Source organism: Lactuca virosa, chromosome 1 (assembly GCF_052849685.1).
Source record: "Lactuca virosa cultivar CGN04683 chromosome 1, Lactuca_virosa_CGN04683_v6, whole genome shotgun sequence".
NCBI classification, from domain to species: domain Eukaryota; kingdom Viridiplantae; phylum Streptophyta; class Magnoliopsida; order Asterales; family Asteraceae; genus Lactuca; species Lactuca virosa.
In genome coordinates, this window is record NC_136426.1 from 117900303 (window position 1) to 117912348 (window position 12046).

At 38.4% G+C, this 12046-nt stretch overlaps 1 protein-coding gene across 1 annotated transcript; it reads right to left on the minus strand.

Moving 5' to 3' along the window:
- Positions 1–358: 358 nt before the first annotated feature.
- On the minus strand, positions 359–2416 carry LOC145157239 (high-affinity nitrate transporter 2.1-like). The gene is made up of 3 exons (XM_079076307.1): positions 1553–2416; positions 1336–1451; positions 359–1244 (listed from the first exon to the last, which is right to left on the minus strand). The coding sequence occupies exons 1-3, from the start codon at positions 2360–2362 to the stop codon at positions 578–580; spliced, it is 1593 nt and encodes a 530-aa protein (XP_078932433.1). The 5' UTR covers positions 2363–2416; the 3' UTR covers positions 359–577.
- Positions 2417–12046: the final 9630 nt, after the last annotated feature.

Here is a 12046-nt window from a genome sequence, read left to right on the forward strand (position 1 = left end):
CCGGTTTTGGGGGAAGGTGTGGCGGTCTTGTGGCGGCAGGAGGGGCTAGCACCGACTTAAATCTTCGTTCTCCACTTAGTCGACTGGTGAATGAAAATGAGAAGCAGCAACAAGAAACGAGAGCGAGAGAAGGAAAGAAACAGCAGGAGAAAATGTCGCGGAAAAGGGAACTGGAAAGGGATTATCTGCACGGGTATTAGCGGCGACAGGCAATAGCGGCGACAACTTGGAGGGAAAAGTCAGCGCGTTTTCGCTTTCCTCTACAACCATTGGATTGAAAACAAATCGGACGGATGGGGTAATGTAACGCGTCAATTACATGTCGCCGCTAAAGGAGTCGCCGGTAATGCCAAGATTTCTTGTAGTGCTTGTAACTCGGACATTTCATAAAACTGTCCAAATAAATTCATCAAAGCCTTTTCAATTCATAGAATGCTTACACGTTCATCATCTGATGGCTGCAAGCACTGCCAATTGGATCAGATTTGCATCTTATAACTACATGTCAAAGATAATAGAACATTGTTGTTTAAACAACCAATCTTTGTATTAATTCAATAATAGGAATCAAATAGTATCAAACATAATTGGGGGTGGCGTTGGGTGGTGTTGGAGCCGATGCCACTTTCCCTCCACGTTCTGATCGACTGTTCTCAGCAAACTTAAGACTTGCTTGGTGCATCCCTTTCTGTTTCTCCTCCTCCGTCCATTCAGCAATATAATAATTCTCTTCACTACCTTTGACGATGTCTTGACTGGCCGGAAAAAACATACTTCCCCATTGTGGGAAGTGAACAAAACTTACAGGAAGTGTACAAAGTATGATCATGATACCCATATAAGACAACCCTTTGGCAGTCGAGAATGAGGCAGACGCAAAGAATATTAATTGGGTTAGCCCTGATCCAAAGTTCCCTCCGGCACCGGTCATACCAGAGATGATACCCATTGACCGCCGGGAAATGAAGGGAACGATGCCGAAGGTGGCTCCGCATGCTGCCTGTGCACCGATGGAGAAGAGCATCATAAAGGTGATGGCTAATGGTAGCGAGTTTACTAGGCCTAGGAAGACACAGCAAACACCGCCAGCTGTTTGGAGTAGCCATAGGTTCCAGAGTCGACCTCTCATTCCAAATCGTTTGGCCATGTAATCCGATGTGAACCCTCCAAATGGACGAGCTAGAAGATTTGCCATTCCGAAGCAGGCAGCAATGATTCCGGCAAGGTGAAGCTTTAGATCAAATCTGTAAATAATTCAATGGAAAACAAGGTTTATTTAATTAATTTAATTGCACATATAATCAAACATTTGTGTAGTGTAAAACAAATCCAAACCTGTCATAGAAGTATTCTGCGATCACATTATCAATGGTCAACTCGACACCCATGGAATAACCGTAGAGAAGTACAAAGATCCATGTTCGATAGTTTCTCACAGCATACCACAATACCTACAAAACGAGAAACAAATTAGAGACAAAGGACATACCATAAATGGAAGGTATATAAATGATGAATGGCTTAGCCATCCTAATTAGGTATAAAGGTTTACCTTGCCGAATTTATCTTTGGCAACATCACCCTTCTTCTGTAGAGCACCGAGATTACCATCAGGCAAATCTTGACCAAGAGTCAACACAAATATCCCCATGATTACGTTAAGCCACCCTGGTATGAAAAACGCGATCCTCCAAGCCGTGAACGGCGTTGCCCCGGCCTTCTTGATGATCTCAAACAACACCGGCATCAGGAGTTGCGTGGCTCCACCACCCATGTTCCCCCACCCAGCGGCCGTTCCGTTCACCAGCCCGATGATCTTGCTGTTAAACATGGTACTCATCCAATATTGGCACGACACGAACGTAGCCAAAGAAAATCCGATCATGAATCTGACGGCTATGTAGCCACTAGCGTCGCTGACGAAAGACATGCAGAAGACGGTAGGCGCTGACATCATGATGAGGAAAGCGCAGCCGTAACGAGGTCCCAATAAGTCACATACCGCACCCATAACTAGCCTCGAGAAGATACTACCGGAAACGGAGGCAACACCGGCGTTCCCGATGTCAGCTTTTGTGAGATCGAGGTTGTCCCGGATGATGGGAACGAGTGGCGCCGCCGCAAAGGTAGAGACAAAAGTGGTGAAGAAAGAGATCCACGAGAGATGGAAGGTTCTCATGTGAGGGTTTGCAAATGAGAAGAGCTTAAAGACTTTTGCTTTATGTTCAGAGTCCACGGGGAGGTCAAATTTCGCCGTGGTATCAGTGGGCACCATCGGAGAGGCAACAGAGAAGGCCAGCACTGGTTCCCGGCCGGTGACTCCATGCATCGAGGTGCCCGGAGAACCTTCAATTTCAGGCATTGTATTCTTAGTTCTTTTACTTCTCTCGAATGTGATATACGATTTATATCTGTGTGTTGCTGATGTCTTTATGGAAAAGTGATCATCGTGGTAGAGTTTATATAGGCATCGGCAGATAAAAGAAACAAGAATGTCTGACTTTTTCAGAAGGGTTCATATTCCTAAATATGGTTAATTAAGGGGTTGACAAATGTGAAGGGTTAAGGTCGATAGCTAGTGGGGATTCCCAAAAGGTTGTGATCTCTTTTGTATTCTAAAGGAACCCCGTTCGCCGCATCCTATATATGTAAAGGAACACTGTCTACTGTTTAGGCTCACCAGATATCCCAAAAGATGCTTATTGCACCAGTTTACAAACATCAGTTGGAAATAGAAGAAAAATTACTAAAATCTATTTGATTCTTGTCTAATGAATTTTGTTAGTAGATTTATAAGTGGCCTGGTTATGAAAAGTTTGTCAGATACATTAAAAGTAAAATAAGTTAATATGTTTGCGCCATGGAATAAAACGTAGAACTAAAACAAAACAATACATACTAGATAAATTCATATTACGCATGCTTAAATAATCTATACGTAATTTTATGACTTGGATATAGATTCTCTGTAAAAAAATTCTCCACAATTCCTTAACATAAACTTTTTTTACAATAATTCATAACATAAATAATTTTCTAAACAAATTTTAATAACAAAAATCTTTTATATAAAACTTCAATACACATTTCCATATCATACACAATTTCAATAACCACAAATTATTTTAAGATAAAAATGTCGTCCATAAAAAAAGTCTTTGACCTAGCGGTACGTGGAGTTAACGGGATATGTTGTTAAACTTGAAGGCTAAGAGAACACACACTTTTACACACAGTAAGATTACACAGGAAAGCACAAACAAGAAGAAGGAAAAACTACTTCTGCATTAACGTGAAAAGAACTGAAGAGTGCATGCCTTATGAGGCTTACACGAGAAAAGAAACTGACAACTACAAGGTAACTTCTACAAATAAAGTAACTACCCACTAAAAACTCTTGCACATACATATAGGTGTTGTACTAATGCATCTAGGTTTTGTACTTTTAACACTTCCCATCAACACCTAATTTAACTATTCCCATAGCATCACAGAACTCAAACAACTTCTTGCTGGCCAAACCTTTTGTCAAGGAATCTGCAACTTGCTTTGTGGTGTTAATATATTTCAGATCAATGTCACCTTGTAACACCTTTTCACGAATGAAATGATAGTGTACCTCGATATGCTTGGTTCGGGCATGAAACGTGGGATTCTCAGCAAGTTGCATAGAAGATAAATTATCACAGACCAATGGTACAATATAGTTCACCTCTTGTTTAAGATCCTTTAGCAACTGTACTAGCCATACACACTCCTGAGCTGCCATTGCAGCAGCTCTATACTTTGCTTCCGTTGTTGATAACGAGATTGTAGGTTGTCGTTTACTACACCAAGTTACCACACTAGATCCCAACATGAAGAAGTAACTTGTGGTTGATCTACGTGTATTGACATCACCAGCATAATCTGCATCATAGTAGCCTGACAGCTTGCTTTCTTCTCCTTTCTTGAAAGAAATACCCCAGTTTAGTGTCATCTTGATATACCTTTGTACCCTTCGTACTGCATCCAGGTGAGGCTTTCTTGGATTTTGCATGAAACGACTCAAAACTCCAACAGCAAAGGCTATACCAGGCCTTGTTAGAGTTAAATATATAAGGCTTCCCACAATTTTTCTATATATTGAAGCATCTTCCAATTCTCTACCTACCGTTGCACTAAACTTGACATTTGCATCCATGGGTGTTACAGCTGGCTTGCTATTTAACATCTCAAACTTATTTAATAGGTCTGTGGAATATTTCATTTGATGCAAAACAATCACATCATGCTGGACCTGGTAGCTCAACTCTAAACCTAGGAAATGATTCAAACTTCCCAAGTCTTTCATATAAAACCGAGTGTAGAGATTTTCTTTGAGCTGAGTAATCATTTCATCATAGTTTCAAGTGATTATCAGGTCATCTACATATACCAGAACTACAGCAACCTTGTCTCCTTTACTTTTAACAAAAAGACTTGCATCAGAAGCGGTTATAGAATATACGTTATGTTCGAGAAATTCAGTAATTTTTTCGAACCAGGATCTTGGTGATTGTTTTAGTCCATACAGGGCTTTCTTAAGCTTTCATACATATTGTGGATGGGTTATACTTACAAAGCCCTGAGTTTGATCCATTAGAATCACTCGATCAAGTTCTCCATATAAATATGCATTACCCACATCCATTTGCCACATATTCCATCCTTTACTAGCAGCTAAGGCCAGTAGAAGTCTCACTGTGGTTAGTTTTGCTACAGGGCTAAATGTTTCTTCGTAATCGAGCCTGTATTCTTGAGAGAAACCTCGTGCAACAAGTCGAACCTTCAACCTTTCTACTGAACCATCAGTTTCCGTTTGACTTTTTAAACCCACTTACAAGATATTGGCTTTGCAATGGTTGGTTTAGGAACCAATTCCCAAGTTTGCTTTCTCAATGGAGCAGTGTACTCTTCTTCCATGGCATTGATCCACTCCTTTTTAAGGCAAGATTGTTGGTACGAATCAGGTTCTATTGCTACATCTTCAATTACAACAACATTTGCATATCTGGGATTTGGTTTCTTTGGTCTTGATGATCTTCTCAAACTCAAATTTTCACCACCGTCTTCATTATTGATTCTTGGATGAAAACTACTGGTTTGCCATGGTCAATAACTTTGGGATTGAGCTTCATCATCCTCTATAATAACATCTACTTCATCAAGTTTTAAGTTGACATCAGAGGATTCAAGCTTATCCTTAAATAGACCTGAATCTGGAAGTACTTCACGATTTCTTGACCACCATGATGAAGCTTCATTGAATACAACATTCCTTGAAGTGTAGCACTTTCCTGTGGTTGGGTCACAACAACGCCATCCTTTCCTTTCTTGATCGTATCCCACAAAAATATATCGAATTTCCTTCTTTTCCATTTTGCTACGAAGATGATTAGGCATAAAAACATAAGCAATGCAACCAAACACTAAAAAATGACTTACATTAGGCTTTATATTCCACAGCTTTTCAAACGGTGACAGGTATTTGAGCCCTTGTTGAGGTATTCTATTGATTACATAAGCTGCAGTCTCCATAGCTTCTGCCCAGAAACGCCCTTGTACGCTTTTATCATGTAACATGCTGCCACAAATCTCGGACAAATGACGATTCTTTCTCTCTGCAATTCCGTTCTGTTGTGGCGTATTGGGACAAGTCAGTTGTCGTTTAATCTTGTGTTTCTTCAAGTACATTGAGAATTCATCAGCAAGGTACTCTCCCCCATTATATGAGCGTAGACAACCTATATTACCTCTAGTTTCGCTCTCAGCTTCAAGTTTGAACTCCCTAAACTTCATGAACACTTCTGACTTTTCTTTCATAAAATATACCCATACATATCTTGAGAAATCATCAATGAAAGTTACCATATACCTCATACCTTTGATTGATGACTGTTTCACAGGTCCGAAGACATCATAATGAACGAGTTCTAAGGGAGATTTTGACTTATACTTTGAACTTTCGAAGGGTTGTTGATGCGCTTTTCCAAATTGACACCCAACACAAATAATATCCTTTCAGATTTCTAGTAGAGGAAGTCCTTTCACCATTTGTTTCTTCATCATTAAGTCAAGTATATCATAGCTCACGTGACTTAATCTCATGTGCCACAGGTCTGCATTTCGGTTGCTTTTTGTCTTTTCTACATACGCCATCTCAGCCGACATCACATAGATTGAACCAACCCGTCGTCCCTTTAGAATAGGTTTTGACCGAGTTTTGAATTCTTTGAAGATCTTCATATCATTCGGACCAAACAACACATAGTGACCAGATGAGGCCAATTGTGAAACTGAAAGAAGATTCTTCTTCATACCCGGAATGTGGTAGACAATTTGTAGTCTCAATTCTTTGTTGTTATCTTCTGGACGAAACACTACATTGCCAGCATGTGCAATTGAGAGTTTAGAGTTATCGGTTATCACAACCACCCGACTACTGCCATAATTGATAGAATCTTGAAGTTTCTCATGCTCTCCGGTCATATGGTGTGAACATCCAGAGTCAACAATCCATTCATCAAGACTATCTTCACTATTTTCAGCAGTTGCACTAAACGCCACTTCGTCCTTGACTTGTGCATACAAAGCTTCTGCGTCCCAGGCTTCTTCTTCTTAAGACGCTGCAACATTACCCTCTTCCAACTGTTCTGATCGACAGTTGCATTCCATATATCCCTTTTGGCCATAATTATGACACTTGAAAGGAAATCGTTCGTTGGAACGATGGTTTTTTTGTTTATCCTCAGATGGTTCTCTTTTTCCAAACTTACGAGTCTTCTTTCCCGACTCATAGTTTTTATTTTTATCAGTGCTCTTTTTGTAGTGTTGACTAGACTGTGATTGATACTTTCCTTTACCCTTTTCTGCATAGAGGGCTTCTTCATCAGTCTTAATCGAGGCCCCACTCATCTGCTCCACTAAGGCTTCCTGTCTGTCTAAGAGATTCTCAAATTCAACGAGAGAAGGTTAAGAGGCCCAACCTTGAACCACTGCTACAAAGCTTCTGAATTCTGGTTTTAGACCGTGAATTATAATCCTTTTCATCATTGTTTCACTTATCTGTGACTGAGGATCAAGCTTTGTAATTTCTCTGCATGTAGACTTTACCTTGTGAAAGTACTGGGGAATTGTCATATCCCTCTGAGACACAGATAGTAATTCATTCTCAAGAAGTTGTAACTCAGCATCATTCTTCTTAGAGAATAGGGTTTTCAATATATCCCAAGCCTCCTTTGGAGTCACTACATCCCTGACATGTTCCAGCATATCTTCTTCAACTGTAGTTTTTAAAACGAACATGGCCTTGTCTACTTTAATCTTCCACTTGTGTAAGGTTCCATTGTTGTCTTCTGCCTCCGGTTGACTTGTCTCTGCCCATTTACAACTTCCCAAAGATCTTGCCCTTGCACGTATGACATGATGCAGGTAGACCACGTGTTGTAATTCTGGTTGTTAAGTTTCTTCACTCCACCAGCAGTTTGAAGGTCAGCCATTGAACCAGGCTCTGATACCAGTTTGTTAAACTTGAAGGCTAAAAGAACACACACTTTTACACACAATAAGATTACACAGGAAAGCACAAACAAGAAGAAGGAAAAACTACTTCTGCATTAACGTGAAAACAACTGAACAGAGCATGCTTTATGAGGCTTACACAAGAAAAGAAACTGACAACTACAAGGTAACTTCTACCAATAAAGTACCTACCCACTAAAAGCTGAAAATAAAAAAATAAACATAAAATTAACTAAGTAACTCATGCACATGCATTTAAGTGTTGTACTAATGCATCTAGGTGTTGTAGCTTTAACATATGTGTCCTTCAACCAAAGGTTGATGGTGTATGCGTGTGTAAGTTGTTCTTAAAATAATTGTTTACCCGAAATCTTAGCAACCTAAACAACTAATAAGCTAATAAATCATCGACAAACAACCTAAACTAATATTTCATCTAAACAACCTAAACAATAATATTTCATCAAAAAAATCTTATAAAATGAACCTAGAGGACTAATATATCATAAAAAATTATTTAAACATGTAATGTTATATAAAAATTCATCTTAACATCAATTTTTCTTCGAAAATTTATATGAAATTACATCCACAATCAATCTGAATAATATATATATAGCCTCAATTTAAATAAAGACCAACTATATTAAAGTATCTTATCGTCTAACGAATTTTATCTATCGTGTGGGAGAACATTAATAGGCTTAATATCAAACTGTTTAAAAGAACAAACCAATTAAACATGCATACCTTTCTTGCATCAAAATCATAAAAAGGAGTGCTTTGCTTGAAAATCCCTTTAAGAGGGAGGTTTTGATCTTATTGTGTTCGGAATGGATGGTATGTTTTTATATAGCGAACCACATGCGTCTCAATCTAGCGACATATTTTTCACAAACCCAACATAAAATGATGTTGTTCCTACTATACAAAACACTTAAAATGGATTAAAAAAGAAGGTATCCTAACAAGTCGTCATCGCCCTTTAAGAAAGAGCACTCTATGACAACTTGACAACTTGCGGTTAAATTTCCCATCGATCCCACTCTTAAAAGTGACCATGAATGCCAGACAAACAATGACATACATTGATTTTATGAAAAACAGGAAATTTGTCATAGAAATAATGTTTGTCTTTAATAAAAAAAATTATGGGAAACATTAATGTAATAAAATGCTTTTATCTTTTGTAAAAACTCATGACATAAGTATATGTATATCATTTTTTTAATGTCTTAAATAAAGTTAATTACAAACATCTGATCACTAGTATAAAACGTATTTAATAGTCCGATGAGATTTTTTTTTTGGTGTTGTGGCAGCCCAAACTACATCATTAAAACACCTAAATACTTTGTTCGCATCAATAAACCAAGAAACTGCACCATTAAAAGCATTTGTTAGTGCGGTTTCTTCAAATCGTACCATTAAAGCATTTGTTGATGCAGTTTCCCAAAACCGCAAGAAAAAATCATGTGGAAACCACACCAAAAAACAATTTACACTAAAAAACAATGAACCGCACCAAAAAAATCCGCACTAAAAAGTATTGAACTGCACCATTAATCATTCCTTTAAAAATTTCATTCGAAATTTTTCATTTCTCGTGAGATCCGTCCAAATTTCGTTCAAAATTTTCATTTAATCTTCCCTCTTTATATAAGGTTGGTGATGCATCTCCTTCTCATAATTATAGATATGTCGGTTCCATGCTTGAAAATGTATGTGATGTATTTTCATTATTTATCTTCTTTTCATTAATGGAATTTGAGACTCAGTTTTTCTCTGATTAATTGTAAATGAATGTCATATTTTAAGTTTTAACGATGTTTTCTTGTTCTAGACCTCTGCAGATGCTTCTTCTTCGGTAATATATCTCCATGAAAGGATCCAAAGACGTATGATGTTACTTCAATGACTTTCACTCAATGGGTATGGAGCTAGTTTTTGTAGAGTGAGTTTTAAAGGTGTTTTGGAAAAAGAAATTGAAAACAACGTTGATGAAATGTGATTTCCCAGATAATAGATTTTTAATTTAATTGGTATAGAAAAGAAATTGCAGAGATTGAAACCATTCTTTTTATGAAAAACTGGAATCAAAGAAGGAACAATTTGAACCTATAAAGGAACTGCAGTTTAGCGGGCTAGCAGCCAGAGACTTATCTGTGAGATTCAGCATTGTGAGGTGAGTTTCCTCACCATGTTTAGCGGGTCGAAGGCACCAATGCTGGCCCATGATTTTGTTATGTTAGGATGTTAGATGTATGCGTGAATCTTGCATGAGTTATGTACTCGTATGCCTACCGGGAGGGCCCGATGACCATTTTGTATGCTATGTATCTTTGTGATTATTGCATGTGTATGTGTTTATATGTTATATGTATATATGTATGTCGGGCAGGGCCCGATATGTATACCGAGCGGGGCTCGATGTTGGGCGGGGCCCATTATGTGTTTATTTATATGTGTATGGTATGTGGTTTTTGTGGAACTCATTAAGCTTGGTGCTTACGATTTTCAGTTTATGTTTCAGGTACTTCTGGTTCCGAAGGGAAGAGCTCGGGATGATTGCAGAGCACACACCACTTGATTCCGCATTTTGTGATTTACTCTGATATTGATGATGTATTGATACATTTTGATAACATTGGTTTTATGACAATGATATGGTTTGTTGTTTTATTAATCTAAAAATGAAAAAATTTTATGGTCTTATTTTTGGGATGTTACAACTTGGTATCAGAGCCTTGGTTTGAGGGATTCACACATACTCTCGGGTGTGTATGAACTTAAACTGAGGATTTGGTAAAGTTTTTTAAATGTATTTTTAAGAAAAGAGTTTTCTAATACAAGAAAGAGTGTGGTGCATAATCGACTGAGTTCAAGTAATTTTTCCCAAAATACCCATACATGTTATTTGATATTATTTGATCTGTGAATCGCATGCTAGTAGGGCTAAGGATCTGCTCAGTTTTTGCATGATAGAATGCTAGGAGAGATGCCTTTGTATGCCTATTGTATGAGCTTGTAGACTTGCATGCTAGTACTGATCAGTCAATGATAGGATGGCCTGATTAGGTGATGCTTGGTTCTAATTACTTGATGTTTGAATGATGATTGCTTTGTGCTTTTAGGAGTTCTCACTAGCTTCAGCTAACTAGTAAGCGAATATGCTAAGTTACATACTATGGGAACTAAATAATTTTAGAAGGTTAGGTTTTAACTCTATTGCGCAGCTCTTGTCTAAGTCCAACCGTTGTAGTGTGAGACATTTCATTCGAAGAATTATCTTGTTTTAGTGATATGTAATTGTTTTCATGAGCTAGTTAGAGGAAGTTAGCGGGAGTTCGTGTAACACTCGTGTTTCTAGCCTAGGCATTAATATTAAGGTGATAGTCTAGGTTAACCTTTGTAACTCATTTTGAAGAAATGAAAAGGAATTATGTGAATTCTATGTGTTTTATGTGTTTTATGCTTAATTACTAGGAGTTAATTAATTAAGAATAAAAAAGAGCGTCGAAAATAAATTTTAGATAAAGCCGATATCTATTAAGAAAGTTGTAGTGGTCGTGAAAAGGATTACGGATATATAAAGAATGCCGAAATCCGAGTTGTAACGAAGAAGTTATGACTTGTCGAAGTTTCACGACAAAACCGGCTCGGTGCTGAATGTCGTAAAAAGTGAGTTTTTGATAAACTACTTTTTAGCCTTAGTGATCTAAATGAAACTTGTAGTGTTCGTTAAACCGAGAGTAGGTATAAAAAGAACGCCCAAATCTGACTTCATATGAGGAAGTTATGATTTTTCGAAGTTTCAGCTTAGCAGTAGACAGCTAAAAACTCGAATTTTAGATCGAGTGATTTTTAGCTGACACGACCTAAACAAGAATTGAAGGTCTCGTAAATAGTAGCACAACGGTAAAAAGTCTGACGAAAACAGACGTCGGATGAAGAAGTTATGAATTTTTAACGGATTTCCTGTCCCGGTCTGTTAAAAATAATAATTTAAAAATTAAAGTCAAAATTAGCCGACGAAGTCTAAACGAAAGTTATAGAGCGTAATTTTACCTACGCGTGCATATAAAGAACGTCAAAAACAGAGCTCGTATGCGAAAGTTATGGATTTTAGAAGTTTTTGCACAAAAACCGAGAAAATTCGCATAGGTGGCTTCGGCCACGTCACCCTCGCTTAGAACGTGCCACGTGTCCAAAATTGGTGAGTCATACGAGCCACGTGTCCGAGCAGCTGAGTCATCCGAGCTCCTAGCCTGATCTGTAGTGGTCCACTGAGAAGGCGACACGTACCCTCCTTCACGTGACCGAGCCCTTGCATGAAGCCACGGACACCCCCTCCTCGGATTCAGACTTCGGTCCAATCAGGAACTGCCAGCAGCCCCCTCGCACGCGCAGCCCATGTGCGAGCCTTCCCCTGCGAGCTTCGGATCTTCGCCACCTGGAGGCTTCTCAGCCGTCGGATCAGAAGCTTCGGCCCCTATAAATAGAA

Bases quoted from the DNA above. Each gene is read 5' to 3' on its own strand.
- LOC145157239 (XM_079076307.1), bottom strand. From the start codon at position 2,362: ATGCCTGAAATTGAAGGTTCTCCGGGCACCTCGATGCATGGAGTCACC. The intron at 1,452-1,552 runs GTAAACCTTTAT...CTCGTTTTGTAG, and splicing joins CCAAAGATAAATTCGGCAAG to GTATTGTGGTATGCTGTGAG. The intron at 1,245-1,335 runs GTTTGGATTTGT...AATTATTTACAG, and splicing joins GCAGAATACTTCTATGACAG to ATTTGATCTAAAGCTTCACC.